This window comes from Mobula birostris, chromosome 5, assembly GCF_030028105.1.
Source record: "Mobula birostris isolate sMobBir1 chromosome 5, sMobBir1.hap1, whole genome shotgun sequence".
In the NCBI taxonomy this organism is placed as follows: Eukaryota; Metazoa; Chordata; class Chondrichthyes; order Myliobatiformes; family Myliobatidae; genus Mobula; species Mobula birostris.
Genome location: NC_092374.1, coordinates 88,812,077 through 88,837,614, shown reverse-complemented (window position 1 = coordinate 88,837,614; position 25,538 = coordinate 88,812,077). Strand labels below are relative to the sequence as shown.

Genomic DNA, 25,538 nt, shown 5'->3' with positions numbered 1-25,538 from the left:
TATGGATCACACGCTAGGTAAAGAAGTTGCCACTCCAGTTACCATTAAATCTTTCTTCTTTTCACCTTCAATTTATGCCTCTGGTTCTTGATTCACCAACTCTGGTGGGGAAAAACTGTGTGCATTCACCCTCTCTGCACCCCATTATTCAAAGTAAATTTATTATCAAAGTACATGTACTACCCTGAGATCCAGTTTCCTGAGGGCATAGTCAATAAATCCTTAAAAGAATAATAACCATAATAGAATTGTTAGAGCATTTTTCAGAGTTATGGTATCTAGCAAATACTAATTTCAACAGCAGCCAACCTTCAGACCTGAATGTGGATTGTATATTGAATTTAAAATGCAGCTCTTACAATGGTCTTCCTGGAGCTGGAAACTGGGGTTGATTGCAAACAAAGAAACCCTCCATTTGATCACAGGTGCCTGCATATGCTTGAATGCAGCCCAGAGTCAGTGAGAATTAATATTCATTTTGGGTGCCTGGAGTGTGGATGTGAAGATGGAGAGATTTGGAAAACTATTATTTAAATCAAAGGAAGCATTGTAGATGCATTGTTTCTGTCAAATTGTCCTGCTCTTTACTTTGATCTTTAGCATATAAACATGTCATATAATATTGGATCAGGCAGGCCACTTCTTCCAAAAGTGCCTCCTATATGATGCTTGCTGCTTGCTTTGCTGAACAAAGACTTCTACATCCATCAGTGTCAGTGTCTTTGCAGTGACTTTCTTCACAGTCACAATAAGAATCAATAAAAGACCGCACCAAACCACTCCACTGACATCACAGGATGATTTGCCGCAATATTGAACATTGTCTCCACCCATTCAGGCCCAACGCTCCCTTATCTCCTTCTCGGCTGCTCTCAGTGTAAAGGGTCAGGATGAGGGCAATGTGGGAACCGTTCCCACACATGGGGCAGAGGTGTTGGGCAGATGCTGAAGTGATGTACTCCTCAGGCACGCCCACAGTGTCTCGGTGTGTTCCTAATGCACTGTTTTGAGGTTGTCAATACCAGTTTCCTCCAAACAACTCTTCCAGGAGACCATGTGACCACACTTTATGAGCTGTGTATGAGGGAAGGGTTAGAATAATTGAGGAGCATTGTCAAAGGTCAGTGCAACATCGTGAAGTAACGGGGGTGGCTGCCAAGCTGAGTTTGCACCAGCGCTCTAATGGTGAAGCTTCACATCTTTAACCAGTGGTCGACCATGAAAGACTTAGACCAGTGGACCCAAGTCCAGAGGAGACTAGAGATGAGGATGGAATCCTCGCTTGTTGATTTGTCAGTAGGGAGCACAGGCTATGACTCGAGAAGCACTCCTCACCAGGGTAGGTAAACTGAAGGCAGAGCAAAAATGAACAAAACAGAGGGAACTTAAATAGACAAACAAAACAAGGCACGGGTGTACTGATAACTAAAACAAGACATAGGTGAAAATAATCAACTATTAATCAGGGAGAAGGGTTGTCAGAGCCAGAAGGACTCCAACGCCCCCTGGTGGTCAGATTAAGGCATGAGAAATCGATGGAGAACCAACGGACGGGAAAACCATGAGCTCCAACGTGTGCATTAGACTGTTTCATTAAAATGGGCCCTTTTCTTTTTTTGTTTTCTTTACTAACCCTATAGTCAAATTAAGAATTATAAAGCTCAGTCGTTTAATTGCATATTGTATACTGTTTGTTATTTCGTGGTACTGATTTGTAACAGGGGAACACATCACGCGGCATCCACTCAAACAAGATTTCTTGCGTTTGGCCGGGCCAGAGGCTATCTTCCCCTAGATTAACATCGCTAGCTGAATCTGGGGGTTACACTTGGACTTCCAGTATCTGCAGATTTTCTCTTGTTTGTGCTTGGAGTAAATTTGCAAGATTCCTGGACACCCGGATGTTGTGCTAATCGGTGCTCAATTTACTAAACCCTTACCTCCTATGGCACTCCTGATTCTCCAGAATATCCTCTGAAAGCTCTCCAGACTGTCCCAGGAGCTTCCAAACATATTCGCAAACTTCTTCAGAAACAGTTCCCCTAAACTGAGAAGAGATATCGAAGAGTGTAGAATACAGAACATAGAACAGTACAGCATAGGAATAGGCTCTTCGACTCATAATGTCCATCAGATATATAAGCAGAGTGAGACCATTCAGCCCATCGAGTCTACTCTGCCATTTGATCATGGTTGATTTATTTTGCCTCCCGACTCCATTCTCCTACCTTCTCCCTGTAACCTTTGACCTTTGCTAATCAAGAACGATTAAACTTCGTTTTAAATATGCACAATGATTTGGTCTCCATAGCCATCTGTAGCAATGACTCCCACAGATTCTCCACCATGGGAGAAAACAGGGGTACCCAGAGGAAATGTACACGGTCATGGGGAGAACATACAAATTCCTTACAGGCAGCGGTGGGAATTGAACCCAGGTCGCCTGTACTGTAAAGCATTGTGCTGCACATGACCCATATCCCTGCATGTTCATGAGACCAACAGCCTCTGAAATGTCACGTCCATATCTGCTTCCACCTCCACCCCGGCAGTCCGTTCCAGGCACCCATCACTCCCCGTGTAAAAATAAATCTTGTTCAGAGTCATTGAGTAACACAGCATGGAAATAGGCCATTCATCCTGACAGTCCATGCTAGCCCCTGTATCTTCCCAGTTGCCTGAGTTTGTACCGTAATCTACCAAGCCCCTCCCCTCCATGTACACATTCAAATGCCACTTAAACACTGCAATGGTACCCTGCTTGACCACTTCCTCCGGCAGCTCATTCCAGGCACTCACTGTCCTACGTGTAAAGAGGTGCCCTCTTAGATCTCTTTTCGATCTCCCCACTCTCACCTTGAATCTTGCCCCATGTATCTCCTTGACATTTTCCTCCTCTCACCTTGGGTAAAGTAATGTCAAACTTTACCCAAGTTTGACATTGGGTAAAACTTCTGACTGTCTACCCCATCTCATCATTTTATTAATTTCCATCAGCTTCTGATGTTCCAGAGTAAACCCAAGTTTGTCCAATCTCCCCTTATGGCTCATATCCTATAACCCAGGTGGCATCCTGGAAAACTTCTTCTGCACCCTCACCAAAGCCTCCACATCCTCCTTCTAACGGGGCAACCAGAACTGCACACAATACCCCAAGGGTAGCTTAACCAAAGTTTTATACAGCCGTAAAATGGCTTCCTTGTTCTTCCATTCAATGCTCCAACTAATGTAGGAAAGCATGCCGTTCACCTTCATTGCCTCTCTATGCAGGAAACTATACATACATGGAACCTAGGAGTCCTCTGTACATCAAATCCTTCTGAACATTGTTAATGTCAAAAATGTTCCCTGATTTGTGATCCGGTGGAAATTACGGAAATCCCACAATAGGCCAGTTTTCCCCAACTATTCGTACTTCCAGGGACAATAACCTCCCTCTTGGCTAATCCTGGGATCACTGTGCAACACACACAAAGGAGAAACTCAGCAGGTCAGACACTATCCATGGAGGGGAATGAATAGTTAGCATTTCAGGCTGAGAACCTTCACCAGGACTGGAGAGGAAAGAGGGTAGAAGCCAGAATAAGAAGGTGGGGGAGGTGGGAAGGAGAAGGAATACAAGTCGGCAGGTGATAAGTGAGACCAGGTGAGGGAGAAGATGGGTGGGTGGGCAGTGGATGTTGTACAATGCTAACAGGTGATAGGTGGAAGAACTAAAGTGCTGAAGAAGAAGAAATCTAATAGAAGAGGTCAATGAATGATGAAAGAATGGGAAGAAGGATGCCCCATTACAAGAAGAATATGGAGGCTTTATAGAAGGTGTAGGAGAGGTTTTCCAAGTTGCCAAATGGGTTAGACAGTATGTGCTATAAGAAGTGGTTAGACAAACTTGGGTTGTTTTTCTCTGGAGGAAAGGAGGTTGAAGGGAGACCTGACAGAAGTTTATAAAAATATGAGAAGCATAGATAACATTGACAGTCTGAATCTTTCTCCCGGGATCGAAATGTCAAACGCTGGAGGGCATGCATTTAAGATGGAGATGATGGACAGATGAGGAGAAGAGATGGGGTGAGCTAGGAACCCAAATGGAGAATGGAGAAAGATAGAATGAGCAGAGGGGAGTAATTATCTGAAATTAGAGAAATCATTGTTCATTCCATCAGGTTGGAGGTGAGCCAGATAGAAGATGAGATGTTGCTCCTCCCACATGAGATTGGCCTCATCGTGGCACTAGAGGAGGCCAAGAACTGACAGGTCAGAAAAGGAATGTTAAGCAACCAATATTCTATTCGAATCCTTATGAATAAACTTTTGTTTCTGTCTCTACATGGAGTTGGTCCTTCCTCCGCGCCTCGGTCCAGTCGTCTGTCAGTGTACAGCATGACAATGGCGTGGTAGCAGCGTAGCACTTTACGGCATCAGTGACCCGGGCTCAATTCGCACCACTGTCTGTCAGGAGTTTGCACGTTTCCCCATGACCGCATGGGTTTCCTCCGGGTGCTCCAATTCCCTCCCACATTGAGAAAGACGTATGGTTGAGTAGGTTCATTGGTCACATACGTGTAGGTGTAACTGAGCAGTGGGCGAGAAGGGCCTGTTACCGCTCTCTATCTCTAAATAGAATAAATAAATGAATAGAATCCTGGAGGAGGGACTCCCCATTCCCACACTCCCAGTCCCATACTGCTTCAACCGCACTTTAAGCAGCGACTCAGAGCGAACACTGAACTCACGCCAAGTGCAAGGAGTTCTCGAAGTCGGCACGCTTGTCGTCGTTGAACTTGACGTCCGGGTGGAGGTCGTCCTCGGTTTCAGCGGCAATGCACTTGCTGACGCCAGTCTTCCAAACCTTCCACCTGCACAACACAAAGCGGGCTGCGTCGGCACACTGTGTGTCATGAGCCCTGTGGGCCTGTGCACCTGTATTTGTTAATAGCTGTCTGATCAAGGTTCAGAATCAGGTGTAACTTCACTGGAATATATCATGAAATTTGTTGTTTTTGCAACAGCAGTGCAATGCAATGCATAATAATAGAGAAAAAAACAAAACCATAAATTACAGTAAGTACATATATATTAAATAGTTAAGCAAAATTTGAAATTTAAAAATGTAGTGAGGTAGTGTTCATGGGTTCAATTATCATTCAGAAATCAGATGGCAGAGGGGAAGAAGCTGTTCCTGAACTGCTGAATGTGTGTCTCCAGGCTTCTGTACCTCCTTCCTGATGATAGCAATGAGTCATTAAGCCCTCCTGCTTTCTGTTAAATCTTGTTCAGTTTAATTTGACTAGCACGGATTTTCTGCATGCTGTGATTATTTAAAGCGGACTCCCCAAGAGTGGGGTCCCTGTTCTGAGAATGACTCATCCTTTGGTGTTGCTCCGTCGAGCCACTGATGTTCTGTTGCAACTCCTCTGAATAAACTCATGTTTCTGTCTCTACATGTGAGTCTGGTGTTCCTCTGCACATGGGTTCAGTCGCTTGTCAGGGCTCACTGTGACATTGTGGGGGCAGTGGTTGCGGACATCCCAACACGCGCTCACTGGGAAGGATTCTTCATTCAAGTTCATAAGGTTATCTGCCCTCTGGAGACTCGAACCTGCAAACCTACAGAGAGTCAGAGACATTGTGCTAGTGCTACACTGGGACCTTTATAAGGTTGTGCCCACTATTTGCAGTATATCAATTACACCAGACAACAAATTTTTTCAAAGGTGCTGCTTCCTCAGATTTTTTTTTGAAGCTGAACACAAATATAATTTCAGACTACCTGTATCACATAGGAATTTGGAGAAACAAAAATTAACTTTTATTGAATATAATGCCTTTAATTGCATAATAGTCTGATGCTTTGCTTAGACAACGAAGCCAAAAATGTTTTGTTGCTGAATTTTGTTTGTACTCAGTGTCTGAGGCTTCCTGCTTAAGTCAGCCACAATAATCAGCCAGCATTGATGGATTCCAGTTGCCCTGACACTGTTTCTCCATGACTGCAATGTCTTGTTGAAAACTTTTACAAGGCTCGTCACTGACATCTCCAAGATCTGCTGGGAAGAAGTCTCGATGGGAGTGCAGAAAATAAATATTTAGTGACATGTTGCACTTCATGGTTTTGTATGCTGAAGGGTGTTGCCAACCAACCACACATAGTTTGTGCTCTGTAACTGCCAAGAAATTTTTCAACAACGTCCTTGAATGCCTTACATTCAATTTTCTCTGGTCCCACTTGGAGTTCTTCGACTTGCCTGTCATTGACGATCTGTTTGATTTGTGGACTAACAAAAATGTTTCTCTTGATCTCACCATCAGTTATTCTGACTTAAATTATGAATTAAAATAACAAATATAGAGGATTTAAGAAAATAGTGCGTGATAGGGAAGTTTCACGGTGATTTTCATGATCAGCAGCCCAAAATCCATAAGATAGACCCAGAAGTATTCAGGAAGCAAAATCTTTGTTGTCCAGTTTTAGCAACCATGCCAGCCGTCAAATAGGTCATTAGGATTTTTTTATAAAAGTTTCTACCCGCTATTTACTTTATCATATAGCTGGCCCTTCACCCCACCGAGTAGATACTGGCCCTGTAATACTAATAGATCAGTGGTCACATGTACTGAGATACAGTGAATTTATTTTTGTTTTGTGTACCATCCAGACGTGCATCATTCCATACCCAACACCAAGATGTCTACCTAAGCTTGTCAATTTCCCTGGTAAATAGTTTCATGCTTTTTACATCTTTGTACGGTGCTGCTGCAAAACAGAAACTTCACATCATATGTCAGTGATAATAAATCTGACTCTAAATCACTGAATTGCAGATTCTTTATAAAACTGATTTTACTATTTTAATATTAAGCAATTCTAAAAACAAAAACACTAATAAATAATTAAAAACTTTAAAATAATGAAAATCAAATGCATCTTAGATTATAAGACCATAAGATATAGCAGCAGAATTTGGCCCATCCAGGTCTGCTCCGCTATTTCATCGTGACTGATCCATTTTCCCCCTCAGCCCCAGTCTCCTGCCTTCTCCCTTTTTCCTTCTAATCTGAAAGTAAGGGATCCCTGCTTAACTGGACGGGGATTCCGAGCACATAACAGGTCAGGCTCCTGTGGGATTAGGGAAGAAAATCCTCTAATATATCCCCACAGAATCTCAACACCATGATGGAAGGGAGCTAGAAGTGTGGAGTCTGGGATTTGCCTCCCTAGGTAAGGAATCACTGGGAACAAATCTGGCCGCTTATCCTTCCACAGGTGAGCTGCCAGCCACCATTACCTGTACAGCTTCTGCCTGTCCTCGAGCTCCCTCTGACGATGCGCTTGAAAGGCAGGTAATATGTCATCAATGGGTCGCCTAGCTGTGGCGAGAAGAGATTACACGATCAAGTTCACAGGCATGCTCGGCAGATGATACTTACAAAAGCCGATGTAAATTGCACATAGTCTGACATTAACATATATATATATACTTTGCTCCTGCTGCCTGTAACCTACATAGGACTGTTGTTCCCTGTAGTATAAAGTGAGACCCCTACTCTCTCTAGTCTAAAGTATATTCATAGGTTGCATTTTATAATATGCACATGGAATTCTGTTGTATGAAATATAAACAAGGACTGTTACTTAATGTACTATGCAATGGGACTACAGTTGTCTGTAATATACACAGGAACTGGTTTTCTCTGTGATATACAGACAGACTGATATTTATAACGTTATATATGTGTCACTGCTCTCTATCACATATAGGGACTGCTATTTTCTACAGTAAAAGTGCAAGAAACTGCAACCTCGATCATATACATGGAAAGCACCACTCTCTGTAGCAGGGTTTCTCAACTGGGGTTCCCCTGAACCCTAGGGTTCCATGAGAAGTCATGATTAAAAGAAAATAAACATCACTTTTTGAACTTCACACATGCTGGGATACTAAACACAAAATAATCTGCAGATGCTGGGGTCAAAGCAACACTCACAACACGCTGGAGGAATTCAGCAGGTCGGGCAGCATCCGTGGAAAAGATCGGTCGACGTTTCGGGCCGGAACCCTTCGTCAAGACTGTAGGGGCTCCAGCAAAATTGAAAAAGACATTGAACTACAAATCACAGCCATGTGACACGTAAGAGTGCTGATTATTTTAAATGGGTATTGGAATCTCAAAAGAGAGTAAAACTTTTGTGAATAAAGTCGCAGTAAAAAGAATCAGGAAGCAAGTTATTTAGTAGCAGAAGTTATTACCTAGAAAAGGAAAAGTCACACAGTTGGTGAGAACCTAATAATACCAGCACCGTGCACAATTCTGATTTGATGGAGACAGACGTGAGAAGCACAGAGGAACATCTGGAGAAATTTCTGAAATGCCCGGTTCGCTGCCGCTGCTACTGTGCGACCGTGAATCTCTGGAGGGAAGGCCCCAAAATCCCCGACTTTGTCTGCTGCTGGCGACTGAGGCTAGGGCCGAAGCGTTTGGCAGAGATGGTGCTCAGTACTTGGTGTCGAACGGCTGATGGGAGCTCGAAGTTTTCGGATGATTCAGAGTCGGACTGTAGTCGGGTATGGCAGGGAGAGTTTTCTTCCTTCTCCCGTCTGCGTGAGATGTGGGACTTTTGAGAGACTTTGAACTTTGTACTGCGCTCATGGCCTGTTCTTCATCAAGTTATGATATTGTTGCACTGTTGTAACTACAAACGTTCCTATATGTTATAACTATGTGGTTTTTGTTCGTTTTTCAGTGTTGGTCTGTCCTGTGTTTCTGTGATATCACACCGGAGGAATATTGTATCACTCCTTAATGCATGTATTACTAAGTGACAATAAGAGAGGACTGCATGTCCTCATAATCTAAACAAATCTAATCTAATCTAATGTAAAATTATAGTGGATAAAATGCTTGTAACATAATTCAGTACGAGAAATGGAAACGGTTTCATTCTCAAACAGTACGGTAAGTTGGTGTATTGACTACACGTCACATGATGCTGAAGAAGTTTTGTGTGATAAACTGAACAGCAACAGTTTCTCTATCCAGGTTGATGAATCCACAGATTTCACCAATAAATGTCGTGTCGTAGCATTTGTAAAATTTGTAAATGATAGTGAAATTCAAGAAAACTTTTTCTACTGCAAGGAGCTGCCCGAAACAAGTAAAGGCCAAGATATGTTTAATGTTGTGTCTTCATATCTGGAAACAAAAGGTCTGTCTTGGAGGAATCGTGTTGGCATCAGTACTGATGGTGCACCATCAATGATTGGCTCCAGGAGAGGTTTCCTTTCTCTTGTAAAACAAAATTCTGATATCGTCACAACACACTGCTTCAACATTGTCAATAACATTTCATGTTGTAAGTAGCATTAATTGAAATCAATCTACAACCTTTATTTAAGTTAAATCTACCTTTAGTAAAACTAAATGCCATTTTGGCTTAAGCCAGTTATTTAACAGAAACTTATGTTTGCCTTGTGAGTTTTTAAAATTTATGAAAGGGAAAGAAAGAGATTAATTTCAAGAAGGGTAAGCTAAGCTTAACCACCTATTTTTTCCAACAACATTTAGCTAAAATTCATTTTCTACCGAAAAAAGCATTAACAATTATTTTTGGATCATTATATCTGCGACTTACAGATCATGCTAACGTACTGCGAGTTGTAGATATAATAATTTTTACGTTAGAATTCCCCGAGACCTGAAAATTATTTCAAAGGTTCCTCCAGGGCAAAAAAGTTAAGAAAGGCTGCTCTATATGGGGACTGTTACTCTCTGTAATATACACAGGGTCTGCTACCCTCCATAACATACATAAACACTGTTATTCTCTATTTTATACAACGGGAACACTACTCTCTATAGTACCCAGATTCCTGCTGTTATCTATAGTATGCATAGAGAGTGCCACAAGCACGAGTAACTTAAACATTTACTGCCATTCTCCATATTACACACCAGTACTGCATTTTATACAGCAGCAGATGCTCACTGTAATGGATACAGTGGCTGCGGTTCCCCACAACCTTCTAAGTGATCCAGGTTCCACCAGTTTCAGCCTGCAGCTCACTGCCACAAGTAAACAGCAGTGTCTGTGCCTCCAATCCCAACCTCTGGAATCCTTTCCTGATCCCTCGCCACCTCCCCAACCCTTCTCCCGCAGTCTCACCTGATCCTTCCCGGAGAGAGACACTGTCATTGTCACACAACCATCTGTAGCAGGGGAAGACGAGGCTCTCTCCCGAAGGCGTCCGTACCATCATGTAGCGGCAGAACCAATCGTCCCCCATCAGGAACTTCTCCTTGTCCAGTTGCACCCACCAGATGCGACCCAGGTCCTTCTCACTTTCCACCCCGTATTCATGCACCTGGCCAATCAAATCAGAGGTCGCGTCACAAAACAAGACAGCGCAATGCTATTAGAGCTCGGGGCATCGAATTTGGAGTTCAATTCCAGCACAACCTTCTAGAAGACTGTATGGTCTCCTTGAGAGACAGTGTGGATTTCCTCCGGGTGCTTCCTCCCAGACTCCAAAGACGTACCAGTCAGTAGTTTAATTGGTCATCATAAATTGTCCCATGATTAGGCAAAAGTTAAATGGGAGAGTTGCTGGGCAGCGTGGCTCACTTGGCTGGAAGGGCCTATTCCATGAAATGTATGAAGGTGGATGGAGAGAGAGAGATAGAGGGAGAGAGAAAGAAAAAGAAAAAGAAATGGAGAGAGAGTGAAAGAGGGAGAGAGAGAGAAAGAGGGAGAGAGAGTGAGAGAAAAGGAGAGAGAGAGAAAGAGGGAGAGAGAGAGGGAGGAGGGAGACAGAGAGAGAAAGAAGAAGTGAGCGAGAGAGAGAAAAAAGGAAGAGAGAGAGAGATAGAGAGAGGGGGAGAGAGAGAAAAAGGGAGAGAGAAAGAGGGGGAGAGAGAGAAGGAGGGAGAGAGCAAGAGGGAGAAAGAGAAAGGGGGAGAACAAGAGGGAGAGAGAAATAGGGGAGAGAGAGAAGGGGGAGAGAGTGAAAGAGGGAGAGAGAGAAAGAGGGAGAGAGAGCAAGAGGGAAGAGAGAAAGAGGAAGAGAGAGAAAAAGAGAGAGAGAGAAAGAGGGGGAGATGGAGAGAAAGGGGGAGAGAGTGAAAGAGAGACAAAGAAGGAGATAGAAATAGAGAGAGACAGATCGACAGAGGGATAGAAATAGGAAGGACTGAGTAGAATCCCCAAGGTGACAATTTGGAGCAAATTTAATCAATCTTGGTTGTCCACAGCTCTGGAGGTCTCCCCTTAAATCTTGTTTTTTTTTATGCATTCACTGGAGGTGGAAACAAATATATTGCTCATCCCTAATTGCCCCAGAGGGGCCATTTGAGATTCAAACTGCAATTGCCGGAAATCTGAAATAAAGTCAGAAAATTTCAGAAGGGCTCAGCAGGTTAGGCAGCATCTCTACAGAGAGTTAAACCAGGTTGATTTTTCACCAGAGAGAGTCTAGTGCAATATCAGAATAGAAGAGTATCCACTTAGAACAGAGATGAGGAGGAGTTTCTTTAGCCAGAGGGTGGTGAATCTATGGAATTCATGGCACATACAGCTGTGGAAGCCAAGTCATTCAGTATATTTAAAGCGAAGGCAGATAGGATCTTGATTAGTCAGGGTGTCAAAGGTTACAGGGAGAAGGCAGGAGAATGGGGTTGAGGAGGATAATAACCCAGGATGGAGAGTCAATGGGCTGAATGGCCGAATGTCCTGTGGTGTTAAAAACCACTGCAAGAATATGTTAAAATTACATGGCTGTTTAAAACTTTAAAAAACAGCATTTAAAATTTTCTTCTGTTATTTCAGCTTCAGTATTAACTTCATAATCTGATGAAGGATCTTCTCCCTTAGACATTAACTCTGTTCCTCTTTGTATTGACTCTGCCTGAAGGCACACACTCAGCAAGTCAGGAACAGCTCCTCCCCCTCTGCCATTCAATTTCTAAGTGGACATTGAACCCATGAACACTACTTCGCCACTTCTTTTAAAATTCTGTTTTTGCATGACTTATTTTAATTTAATTATTTAATATAAATATACTTGCTGTATTCCATTTTTCGATATATTTATCCTGTATTGCATTGTACTGCTGCTGCAATGTTAACAGGTTTCACGAAATACGCTGGTAATATTAAACCTGATTCTGATTCTGAGCTGATAAATGCTTTTCGTCATTTTCTGGGTTTTGACAACATCCCATTAGTTAGTTGGATACTGTTTCTAAGACCTTTCTTTTTTTTAAACTAAATTTAAGTTCTCCAGCAACATGGAGGCATGAACTCACAACTCTCAGCCAACAATACAGAACTTTGGCTGCCAGTACCAATTGGTCAGAAATCAAATAATTGGAATTCCAGAGCTGGGTAGCTGTAGGTGCTTATGGCAATGGCAGACCAGTATTGGAATCAGAATCACGTTTAATATCATCAGCATATGGTGTGAAATTTGTTATCCTTGTGGTAACAGTACAGTGCAATGCATAATATATAGGGAAAAAACTGAATTATAGTAAGCATGTATATGAATATTAAATAGTTGTTAAAATAAGTAATGCAAAAACAGAAATAAAAATGTAGTGAGGTGGTGTTCATGGGTTCAATGTCCATTCAGAAATCGGATGGCAGAGGGGAAGAAGCTGTTTCTGAATCACTGCGTGTGTGTCATCAGGCTCCTGTACCTTCTTCCTGACAGTCACAATGAGAGGGGGGTCCTTTATGATGGGCAACAGTGTAGGAGGTGTAGTTCCATGTACGAAAGAAGCCAGCCACTCTGGTACGAGAGGAAGTGAGCCAACTTCCAAGGGAGAGTCTCGACCCAATAGGTAGTCCATCCATTTTCCTTCACAGATGCTGCCCCGCCCACTGAGTTGCTCCAGCAGTTTGCCATATTTTCCAGCTTGTGCACTTTCTTGTGTCTCCAAGTTTACATCTATTTGCCAAGAATGTTACGTGGGCAGCTCAAGAACTGCACCCACTTACACAAACACTAGCAATCATTCCAAGAAAGGTAACACCGTCATAATCCACACTCATATCTGCCAACATTTCCAGCAAGGTCAGAGAATATTGAGCATTTTTTTAAAACAAGATTTGAGTTTGCTTATCAAACATACATCGACATACACAGTGAACAATCTTGCATGCAATGTAAGTAAGACCAAAGAGCTGATTGTGGACTTCAGAAGGGGTAGGATGAGGAAACAAACCATTCCTCATAGAGGGATTAGAAGTGGAGAGAGTGAGCAATTTCACTTTCCTGGGTGTCAATGTCTCTGAAGATCTAACCTGGATCCAACATATTGATGCAGCTATAAAGAAGGCAAGACAGCGGTTATATTTCATCAGGAGTTTGAGAAGATTTGGTTTGTCAACTAAAACACTCGAAAACTTCTACTGATGTACTGTGAAGAATATTCGGACAGGCTGTATCACTGAGGGGGTACTGAACAGGATCGTAGCAAGCTGTACAGAGTTGTAAACTCAGTTAGTTCCATCATGGGTACTAGCCTCCGTTGTATCCAGGATATTTTCAAGGTGCAGTGCCTCAGAAAAGCAGCTTCTATCATGAAGGAGCCTCATCACCCAGGACATGCACTCTTCTCATTGTTACCATCAAGGAGGAGGTACAGGAGCCTGAAGGCAGACACTCAATGATTCAGGGACAGCTTCTTCCCCTCTGACATCTGATTTCTGAATAGACATTGAACTCATGAACACTACCTCACTAGCTTTTTTTGGATTAGATTTATTTGCATGACATGTACATTTGAACATACAGTGAAATGCTTTGTTGGCATCAAATCAAATCAGAGAGGATTGCGCTGGGAGAGCCCGCAAGTATCGCCATGCTTCTAGCACCAACATACCCTGCCCACAGCTCATTAGCCCTAACCCAGGGGTTTCTAACCTTATCTGTGCCATGGACCCCTACCATTAACCAGGGGGTCCATGGACCGCAGGCTGGAAACTCCCTGGTGTGCATCTCTGGGAAGGAGGAGGAAGCTGGAACACTCAGAGGAAACCATACGGTCATGGGAAGAAGAACGTACAAACCGCACCTTAGAGGCAGTGGTGGGAATTGAACACCGACCTTACAATCACCAGATTGTAAAAACATTACACTAACCGCTATGACACCGTGTCATTTTGCCTTCCAACAATTTGTTCCCTGACATATATAGGCTATAAAAAGTATTCACCCCCCCCCCCCTTGGGCATGTGGCCAAGTGGTTAAGGCGTTTGTCTAGTGATCTGAAGGTCTCTAGTTCGAGCGTCAGCTGTGGCAGCGTGTTTGTGTCTTTGAGCAAGGCACTTAACCACACATTGCTCTAGTGTCTGTGCGAGGAGTGGCACCCCACACAGACTTCCAATCTGCGCCTTGTAAGGCATGAAAATGTCTGACACAGGCCTCTCGTGGTCTGAGTCGATGCTTCCCCCCCCTTGGAAGTTTTCATGTTTTATTGTTTTACAACATTGAATCACAGTGGATGTAATTTGGCTTTTTTTGACACCAATCTACAGATAAAGACACTTTCGTGTCAAAGTGAAAACAGATCTCCACAAAGTGGTCTAAATTAATGACAGATATAAACACAAACTAACTAATTTCTTTAAGTATTCACCCCCTTTAATATGACACACCAAATCATCACTGGTGCAGCCAATTGGTCTTAGAAATCACATAATTAGTTAAATGGAGATCTGTGTGCAGTCAGGGTGCATCAATTGATTATAGTAAAAATACACCTACAGTATATCTGGAAGGTCCAACTGCTGGTGAGTCAGCATCCTGACACAGGAAGACAAAAGAACACTCCAAGCAATTCTGTGAAAGGGTTATTGAAAAGCACAAGGCAGGAGATGGATACAGGAAAATTTCCAAGTCATTGAATATCCCTTGGAGTACAGGTAAATCAATCAATCAAGAAATAGAAAGAATATGGCACAGCTGTAAATATGCCTAGAAAAGGCCGTTCTCAAAAACTGAGTGACCATGTAAGAAGGGGACTAGTGAGGGAGGCCACCAAGAGAGCTATGACAACTCTGGAGGAGTTACAAGCTTTAGTGGCTGAGATGGGAGAGACTGCGCATAGTGCCTGGGTGCTTCACCAGTCGCAACTTTATGGGAGAGTGGAAAAGAGAAGGCCACTGTTGAAAAACTCTCACATGAAATCTTGGCTGGAGTTTTCCAGAAGGTATGACGGAGACTCTGAAGTCAGGTGGAAGAAGTTCTATGGTCTGATGAATCCAAAATTGAGCTTTTTGACCATCATACTAAACGCTACATTTGGCATCAGCCAAACACCACACTTCGTCAAAATAACATCATCTGTGAAGCATGGTGGTGGCTACATCATGCTGTGGGGATGCTTCACTGCAGCAGGCCCTGGAAGGCTTGTGAAGGTAGAGGCTAAAATCAATGCAGCAAAATACAGGGAAATCCTGGAAGAAAACCTGAAGCAGTCTGCAAGAGAATTGCGACTTGGGAGAAGATTTGTTTTCCTGCAAGACAGTAGCCCCAAGCATAAAGCCAAAGCTACACAGGAATGGCTTAAAAGCAACAAAGCTAATGTCCTGGAGTGACCAAGTCGGAGTCCAGACCTCAATCCAAATGAGAATTTGTGGCTATGCTTGAAAAGGTCTGTTCACTCATGACCCCCATGCAATTTGACAGAGCTTGAGCAGTTTTGTAACAAAGAATAAGGAAAAATTGCAGCCCAGGTGTGCAGAGCTGATAGAGACCAATCCACACAGAGGTGAGTAATTATGCAATTATTTTGTGTTTTATATTTGTAATTAATTTAGATCACTTTATAGAGATCCATTTTCACTTTGACATGAAATAATCTTTTTCTGTGTCAAAAAAAGCCAAATTAAATCCAAGGTGATTCAATGTGAAACAACAAAACATGAAAATATCAGGGGGGGGGGATGGTAAATACCTTTTATAGGCTCTGTATGCCTATCAAATCCTATTTGTTTGTTATGCTCCCTACCTGCACCAAGGGATAACTCAGAGCAAGAGGATCTCAATAGGAGTGAGTTTTGGGAGATGTAACTTCTTTAGGTGTAACCTGCAGGAGGAGTAACGCACGAGTGGCAACTTACAACAGAGTAACACATTAGAGCCAATTTACAGCGGGGGTAACACACCAGGGGTAACTTAGAACAGAGCAAACAGGAAGGATGTGGAGGCCTTGCAGAGGTGCAGAAGAGGTTCACCAGGATGCTGCCTCAATTAGAGAGCATGCTCTATAAAGAGAGGTTGGACAAAATCGGGTTGTTTTCTCTGAAGCAGCAAAGGTTAAAAGGAGAGAGCATTTCAGATTTAGTTTTATTTATCACACGCACATCAAAACATGCAGTGAAGTATTATTGGCCTTTAATGAGAATATTCTATTGGTTATTAAAACCTGTATTACTGTACTGATTGGTGACTGAGGAATTTGAACATGAGGCTGGTACTGTCATGTAGTAGTTAGCACAATGTTTTACAGTCCAGATGATTCAGGTTCAAATCCCACCGCTGCCTGTAAGAAACACACATAAAAGTTGCTGGTGAACGCAGCAGGCCAGGCAGCATCTCTAGGAAGAGGTGCAGTCGACGTTTCAGGCCAAGACCCTTCGTCAGGACTAACTGTAAGCTGCCTGTAAGAAGTTTGTACGTTCTCCCGGTGACCACGTGGGTTTCCTCTGGGTGCTCCAGTTTCCTCCCACCGTTCAAAGGCATATGGGTTGGTAGGTTAATTGGTCACTAGATTCACTAGAATGATTCCGGGAACGAGAGGGTTAACATATGAGGAACGTTTGTCCGCTCTTGGACTGTATTCCTTGGAGTTTAGAAGAATGAGGGGAGACCTCACAGAAACATTTCGAATGTTGAAAGGCATGGACAGAGTGGATGTGGCAAAGTTGTTTCCCATGATGGGGGAGTCTAGTACGAGAGGGCATGACTCAAGGATTGAAGGGCGCCCATTCAGAACAGAGATGCGAAGAAATTTTTTTAGCCAGAGGGTGGTGAATCTATGGAATTTGTTGCCACGGGCGGCATTGGAGGCCGAGTCATTGGGCGTATTTAAGGCAGAGATTGATAGGTATTTGAGTAGCCAGGCCATCAAAGGTTATGGTGAGAAGGCTTGGGGAGTGGGACTAAATGAGAGAATGGATCAGCTCATGATAAAATGGCGGAGCAGATGCGATGGGCTGAATAGCTGACTTCTGCTCCTTTGTCTTATGGTCTTATGGTCATTGTAAATTGTCCAATGATTAGACTAGGATTAAGTTGGGGATTGCTGGGTTGCAGGGCTCAAAGGGCTGGAAGGGCCTATTCCGTGCCGTATCTCATTAAATTAAATAAATTTGTCAATTTTGTCAAAGAAATAAATAAATGTGTCATTTGCACCACACCCAAGGATGTGCAGGGGGCAGCCGGCAAGTGTCGCCACACATCCACTCTCATAATCCGATAGACTTCACCTTTCAACCTCCTTCACTCCAAAGAGAAAAGCCCAAGCATGAAAAACGAGTGGTTGAGTGGTCCACTTTTAGGGACACAGTCATAGAGTATGACAGCATGGAAACAGGCCCTTCTGTCCATCTAGTGCTTGCTGGCCTGATTTTCTTCCTAGTCCCCATCTACCTGCTCCCAGACCATAGCCCTTGATACCTCTTATCCACGTAGCTATCCAAATTTCTCTTAAATTTTACAACCGATCCCGACTCTACCATTTCCGCTGGTGTCTCTTTCCACACATGCACCATCCTTGAGTGAAGTAATTCGCCCTCAGAATCCCCTTAAATATTTCACCTTTCACCCTTAACCTATGACTTCTAGTTCTAGTCTCACCCAATTGGAGGGGAAATAAGCATACCTGCATTCACCCTATCGATAGCTGATTATTTTGTACGGCTCTATAGGATCTCCCCCATTCTCCTGTACTCCAGGGAATAAATTTCTTCTTAACAGACAAGATATTGGAGGAACCCAGCAGGTCAGACAGCATCACTGGAGAGGAATAAACAGTCAATGTTACGGACCAAGACCCTACATCAGGACTGGAGAGGGAGGGAGAAGAAGCCAGAATAAGTAGGTGGGCGGAGTGGAATCTGGCAGGTGATAAGTGAGACCAGGTGAGGGGCAAGGTAGGTGGGTGGGGTGGGAGATGATGTGGAAAGCCGGGAAGTGATAGGTTGAAATGGTCGCAGCCTGAAGAAGTAATCTGATAGGAAAGGAGAGTAGACCATGGAAGATAGGAAATGCAGAGGAGCACCAGAGGGAGGTGATAGGCAGGTGAGGAGAAGAGAAGGGGTGAGAGAGGATAAGAGAAGAGGTAAGAGGGGAGCCAGAATGGGGAATGGAAAAGAGAAAGGGGGGGCGGAAATTACTAGAAGAGAAATGGATGTTCAAGTTGAAGGCTATCCAGCCTAAAGATGAGGTGTTGCCGCTCCAATGAATTTCTGTCTGTGTCCTTGGACATCCCGCCGTTGCTGGGGGTTGACCTGACTCACTCTCCACCCGGATGATCAGCGTCACTGGACACGTCAAGAACCAGCGCTCTCGGCCGAGCCCGCGCTCGCTTTAACAACAGACCCCAGGGCTCCGAAGCAAAGTTCAGGAAGCGGCGAGGAGAGGTGCGCACAGAGAGGGGTGGAAATCCATACTCGTTAACACCCACTGTTAGTGTTGTCAGGGCCTCCCAGGTAAACTGAAGCAACAGGGTATTCAGAAAGAGAGGGAGCCCTGCCAGCAAAACCTTTTCAAGGATGATCGCAGTCAAGGGGAAATTTTGTAGCCAGTGCTGAAGCGAGGGAGTGCCCGTGGGGGATGGTCAGCCAGAAAGGTATTATTGTTACCGGCAGATTTCACTGCCTCCGTCTTTCACACACAGCCACGTCCTTTCTTCTCTCTCTCTTTCCTTTTCTCTCCACACACTATCTCTCCCCACACACATACACACTCTTTCTCCGTCCAAACTCCCGTCATTTCCTCTGTTTTTCTCTCTCAAAGCGAATTTATTATCGAAGTACATATTCTGTATGTCACCACAAACAGCTCTGAGATTCATTTTCTTGTGGGCATACTCAATAAATCCATAATGGAATCACAGCCGTAACAAAATCATTGAAAGACCGCTTGGGCGTTCAACCAGAGTGCAAACGACAGCAAACTGTGCAAATACAAATAATAATAAATAAGCAATAAATATTGAGAACATGAGATGTTCCATACACTCTCTCTTTCCTCTCTCTATCGCCACACACTCTTTTTCCTCCTCTTTCCACACTCTCTTTCCATTTCCGCACTTTCTCCACACACATGCTCTCTCTCACCCCACGCACACTCTCCATCTCCCGCCACACACAAACTCACTCCTCACACACTCTCTCGCTTTCCATGCTCTCTCTCTTTCTACATGTGCTTTCCCGCTCTCCTCGCACACTACCCCCCCCCCCCGACACGCTCTCTCCCATGTACCCTCTTCCTCTCAAACGTTTACACTCCGTTTCTTCCTCGGGTCCTCTCTCCCCCTCCCCCTCAGACACACAATCTCTCTCCATCGCCTATATCCTCAGCCACGCTCATATATTCTCCCTTAACCTCGCACACAGAAACCCTTTCCTTTACACCCCTCTCTCCCGCCATACTCTCCTTCACACTCTCACTCTCTCCCTCTCCCTCACACTTACGCTCCCCCTCTCCAGGTCATCGTACAGCCACTCGTCGAGGAGAGTTCTCTTGCTGGACCCTCGCTCTCCCACTAGAGTGACATAGACGTAGTCGTTGCTTCCCGAGTATTCTGACGTTCCAGTGGCTACCGTGACCCTGTAGGTGACCATCTCTCCTGTCTAGGTGAGGAGACGCGGAGCCAGCACTCGGAGTCCAGTTACAGACAAACACTTTACAAGGCAGAGGCGGCGCACGTAACAACAGCATTCATGTTGAAACGAGTGCTCCGAGTATCCCGCCTGTTGGGACACTTCCAGTGACTCTGTAGTTTGTGGGCTTGGCTCGCGTTGCTTTAGTAGTTACCGCAATCAGTTCCGACTCCGTCATCTTCAGTAGGGGACTGGAAACAGACAGCTTCCCCGCCGCCAAACTGAACCGGTGACTCTCACAACTTGGAACGCAATGACAGACCAAAAAGGGTAGGTCAAGGAAAGGGTAGAAAGTGGGCACAGCAGTTGGTGCTTCTGCCTCAGAAATCCAGAGACACATGTTCGATCCCTACTTCCGGCGCTGTGTGTGTATGTGTGTTTTTATCCTTCTTTGCACGTGTGTGTTGATTGTGTATGTCTGTGCTATGCATGTTGTGTGTGGTTGTGTATGTGCGTTTGTTGTGTGTGCATGTGTGTTTTGTCTGTGTGTGGCGGTAGTGTATATGTATTTCTGTGCCTGTGTGTTTGTGTGTCTGTTCTGTATTTTAGTGTTTATGTATTGTGAGTTTTTATGTGCGTATGTCTGTGTTGTGCATTTAGTATGCCTGCGTATATGTGTGTGTGTGTGTGTGTGTGTGTGTGTGCGCGCGCATGTTGAGTGTGTCTGTGCATAGGTATGTGCGTATATGTCTGTGTGGTGTGTTTTGTGAGCGTGTGTGTGTTTGTGTAACAGTATATAGAACACAGTGTCACAGTTACAAAGAAAGTGCAGTGCAGGCAGACAATAAGGTACAAGGTCTATAACAAATCTTTTTTATTTGGGAGGGAAGAGAAGATGGCAGCACGACGCAGCGCGCGCAGCGTCTCCGGTGAATGATATTGTATTTGTAAGTAGGATGACGTGCACAATTCTGATTTGATGGAGACAGATGTGAGAAGCACGGAGGAACATCTGGAGAAACTTCTGAAATGCCCGGTTCGCTGCCGCTACTACTCTGCAATTCAGAATCTCCGGAGGGGAAGGCCCCAAATCCTCAGCTTTGCCTGTTGCTGGTGGCCGGAGCTGGGGTCGAAGTGCTCGGCAGAGATGGTACTTGGTGCTCGGTGTTGGAGGGCTGGTCGGAAGCTCAAAGTTTTTGGATGGACTCAGAGTCGGACTGTGGTCGGGTGCTTCCAATGGTGCGGCATCGGCAAGTTTGCGGCGCTGGAAGCTCATGGCTGGGAAAGTTCTCTTCCTTCTACCGTCTGCGTGAGATGTTGGGACTTTCGAGAGACTTTGAGACTTTATTTTTACCATGCCCATGGTCTGTTCTTCATCAAATACAGTATTGCTTGCACTGTTGTAACTATATGTTATAATTATGTGGTTTTTGTCAGTTTTTCAGTCTTGGTCTGTCTTGAGTTTCTGTGATATCACACTGGAGGAACATTGTATCATTTCTTAATGCATGCATTACTAAATGACAATAAAAACCATTCTTAATGCATGCCATCTTGGACAATGTCTCACATCCACTACATAATGTACTGGTTGGGCACAGGTGTACATTCAGCCAGAGACTCATTCCGCCAAGATGCAACACAGAGCGTCATAGGAAGTCATTCCTGCCTGTGGCCATCAAACTTTACAACTCCTCCCTTGGAGGGTCAGACATCCTGAGCCAATAGGCTGGTCCTGGACTTATTTCCTGGCATAATTTACATATTACTATTTAACTGTTTATGGTTTTATTACAATTTAATTATTTATGGTGCAACTGTAATGAAAACCAATTTCCCCCAGGATCAATAAAGTATGACTATGACTATAAGAGGACTGCGCATCCTCATAATCTAATCTAATCTAACCTAATTTATTAAGATACAGCACAGCAGACGACCTTTTGATCCTTCTGGTGCCACGTCACCCAGCAATTCCCCGATGTAACCCTAGCCTAATCACAGGACAATTTACACTGACCAATTCACCTACAAACTGGTACGTCTTTGGACTATGAGAAGACACTGGAGTACCCGTGGGTCACAGGGAGGACATAGAAACTCCTCACAGGCAGTGGCTGGAATTGAACCGGGGACATCTGTACTGTAAAGTGCTGCGTTAACCACTACACTACCATGCTGACCCAAAGTAGACTGTGAGGTCAACAGCCAATCTTATTGTACCTGTGAGCAGTTCAATAGACGTGTAACAGCTGGATAGATGCTGTCCTTGAGCCTGGTGGGACGCTTTCCTGAGGCAATGTGAAGTGTAGACAGAAGTAACAGTAGTTGTGTGATCATTTGAATTGAGTACGATCTTCCCCTAAGGGGTTGTCTACTGGCAGGTCCTCAGGTGTCTGTAAAGGCTGAGACAGATCTATTGCCCAACTAACTACCCTCCACCAGAAACTGTAGGTGCATAAGCCCTGTGTCTATTGTCCTTCATCTCAACCCATGAAGAGCGGATGGAGGAGCAAATGGTCACAACATCTACAACCTCTCCAACTACCCTCAGTGGGGGCTGAATGTACACACAGAACCAGAGCCTGTTGCCCCTCCTAGCTACCCCTGGTGGGGTCACATCTTGGAATCACTAGCCCAGTACGACACTCCATAACTCCATTCATTCTTGCTGGGAAGATAAAGAAAATTTTTCCATTCACCTCCTCCCTCACCTCCATTCTGGGCCCCAAACAGTCCTCCACATGCGAATCTGCTGGGGTTGACTATTGTGTCTGGTGCTTCTGATGTGGCCTCCTCTACACCAGTAAGACCAGTCGTAAATTGGGACACTGCTTCGTTGAGCACCTCTGCTCCATCTGCTAAATTGGGACTTCTCAGTGGGCAAACATTTTAATTCCCATTCTCATTCCAGGTTCTGACATTAGTCCATGGGTTCCTCTGTGCCAAGATGAGACCACCCTCAGGGTCAAGGAGCAACACCTTATATTCCATCTGTCAGCCTCCAACCTGATGACATAAATATTGATTTCTCCTTCTGGTTAAAAAAAAATTCTCTCTCTCCCTCCACTCTTCCACTATTCTCCACTCTGGCCTCTTAGCTCTCCTCACCTGGATAGATAGATAGATAGAAATTACAGTGGTACAGTAGCATTATAAGTGCATGGATATGAATATTAGAAGAGAAGTAGAAAGAATAAAAAATAAGTTATCACCAACAGTCTAACAGGAGGGAGTCATTACTTCCCTGGCTATAGTTGACTCATTATAGAGCCTAATGGCCGAGGGTAAGAATGACCTCATATAGCACCTCCCCCTGGGCCCTCTCCTCCTGCCCTTTCTCCTATGGTCCACTTTCCTCTCCAATAGGATTCCTTCCTCACTGGCCCTTTACCTTTCCCACCCACCTGGCTTCACCTATCACCCTCTATCTAGTCTCTTTCCCCTTCCCGCATATTTGTATTTTGCTGACTTCCTCCTTACTTTCCAGACCAGAACAAATGCCTCAACCCAAAATGTTGACTGTTTATTCATTTCCATAGATGCTGACTGACCAGCGGTTTTCCTCCAGCCTTTTATGTGTCTTGATCTAGGCTTCTCTTATCACTCGGTGCTGGCATCTGTTTAACAGGACATCACCTAGGGATTTCTAATGATTAACAGGACAACCCAGGATGTGCACCAGATGCCGGGGCTTTCAACAATTCCACAGAAATAAACAATAACTTTCCTCCCAACATGTGAGAGGCTTCAGCTGATCCAGGGATGGGGTGCTGCTTCACATCTGCAGGTGTTATGCAGACTCCAGGAAGAATGCTGCCTGTGCACAGCAGGATCCCACAAGCACCTCTCCAAGTGTAAGCAAAATGCTAGGCTTGCTTTGGGACTGGCCATTCAGCCAGTCCTCACTAGGAGATTGGAGGTGAAGTAGTCAGTAACATTAAATTCCTTGACGTTACCATATCAAACAGTCGGTCCTGGGACCAGCACATAAGAGTCATCACAAAGAAGGCATGACAGTGCCTCAGATTTCTTAAGGTTTGCATAGATTCAGGATGTCATCTAATACTGCTGTGAAATTCTATAGATCCCCAGTGCAGAGATTTCTGACCAGTTGCATCATGGCCTGCTATGGAGACACTGATGCCCACAAATGGAAAAGCCCCTCAGAAATTGGTTGACACAGCCCAGTCTATCACAGGGAAAGGCCTCCCCACCATTGAGCACATTTACAAGGCGTGGTGCCCCAAGGAAGCAGCATCCATCATCAAGACCATGCTCTCTTCTACACACTACCACCAGGAAAATTGTACAGAAGCCTTAGAGCCAACACCACCAGGCTCAGGAGCAATTATAACCCTTCAGGCTTGTGAACTCACCCACCACAACACTGAGCTGATTCCATGACCTAAAACTCACATTCAAGGACTCTGCAACTCATGTTCTTAGTTTTTGTTATTTATTTGCTTTTTAAAGTTCTTTGCACAATTTTCCTTCATTTGCACATTGGTTGTTTGTCAGTCTTTGATCAGAATCAGAATCCTTTATTATTGCCAAGTATGTGGACACATACAGGGAATTTGATGCCAGTTTCCCTGAGCTTTCACTGTACAGGATCAAAAAGCAAACAAAACAATAGTGCAAATAATCGTGAACTATATACAATGAGGTATACCTGCATTTATAATAGACTAAAAATCAAGTGTTCATAAGGCTGATGGCATACGGAAAGGAACTGTTCTTGTACCTATTTGTCCTGGCATACAGTGATCTAAACACCTACCAGAAGGAAGGAGTTGGAACAGGTGATGTCCAGGGTGTGATGGGTCTACAATGATGCTGCTTGCTCGCCTCCTGACTCTAGATGCATAGAAATCCTGGATCGAGGGCGGCTTCACACCAATAATCTTTTCCGTGGCCCTGACTGTTCTTTGGAGTCTATTCTTGTCTTGTTTGGTAGCTGATCCAAACCAGACAGCGATGGACGAACAGAGAACGTCTGGATTATTCCTGAATAGAATTGAATCAGCAGCTCCTGAGGCAGGTTGTACTTCCTGGGTTGATTAAATAATTAAAATCATAAATCAGTTTTTCATACATTCTGTTGTATTTATTTTCCTGTGCGAGAAAACTACTCTAAAGGTAGCATATGTTGATATAAATATACTTTGATTATACATTTAGTTAGAGCTTTGAATGTGGAGGAGAGGGGATGGTTAAGGCTTCGTACAAAGACATGAATTAGTACTGGGAGCAGGTCACTCAGTCCCTCAAGACACTGGACTTGTCATAGAGGGGGGCGCTGGGGGCGGACCGAAATGCAAGACACAGACACTGAAGCACTCGGAACAGGACTAGACATGATACGGAAGCAAGGGAAGTGGGGAAGAAAGGACGCTGGACATGACACAGGCCCTGGACGAGACAAGGATACAGGGCTGGGCTAGGACTTGACTAGGATAGCGGAACCAGGACATGGGACTTGGAACTAGGAGTTTGGACTTGGACTCTGAGCCAGAGACTGGACAAGGACTCAGGACCTGGGTCTTGTCTTGGGTTTGGACCCTGGATCTAGGCAAGGACATGACGTGGCTGTAGGACTGGACATGGCTTGGGTTCTTTCAAAGCTTGGGTTTCTTCGAGGCTTGGGTATGGACTCCGAGCAAGGGACTGGGCAAGGACCCAGAACCTGGGACTTGATTCGGGC

General features: G+C 44.3%; 1 protein-coding gene and 1 long non-coding RNA gene across 5 annotated transcripts in view; one reads left to right on the top strand and one right to left on the bottom strand.

The window, feature by feature from the left end:
- Positions 1 to 20,142, bottom strand: part of LOC140197852 (polyunsaturated fatty acid 5-lipoxygenase-like) — a 60,793-nt gene extending 40,651 nt beyond the window's left edge. Inside the window, exons 1-5 of one of the 2 annotated variants that reach the window (XM_072258371.1) lie at positions 19,703 to 20,142; positions 10,163 to 10,361; positions 7,287 to 7,368; positions 4,734 to 4,856; positions 1,941 to 2,047 (exon numbers count right to left, since the gene is read on the bottom strand). In XM_072258371.1, the coding sequence (XP_072114472.1) occupies positions 1,941 to 2,047; positions 4,734 to 4,856; positions 7,287 to 7,368; positions 10,163 to 10,361; positions 19,703 to 19,852 (661 nt within the window). In that variant the 5' untranslated portion in view covers positions 19,853 to 20,142. Of the gene's footprint in view, positions 1 to 1,940; positions 2,048 to 4,733; positions 4,857 to 7,286; positions 7,369 to 10,162; positions 10,362 to 17,886; positions 17,962 to 19,702 lie in introns of those variants that run through there. The other variant, XM_072258372.1, reaches the window with a different exon arrangement.
- LOC140197853 (uncharacterized) lies at positions 18,575 to 21,350 on the top strand. Of its 3 annotated transcripts, none has more exons than XR_011886037.1 (3): positions 18,575 to 18,855; positions 19,718 to 20,161; positions 20,821 to 21,350. It is a non-coding gene; the product is annotated as an uncharacterized lncRNA (long non-coding RNA). The 3 variants fall into 3 exon arrangements; XR_011886039.1 differs by having other exon boundaries at positions 20,787 to 21,350; XR_011886038.1 differs by lacking the exon at positions 20,821 to 21,350 and adding an exon at positions 20,717 to 20,800.
- The last annotated feature ends 4,188 nt before the right edge of the window (positions 21,351 to 25,538 follow it).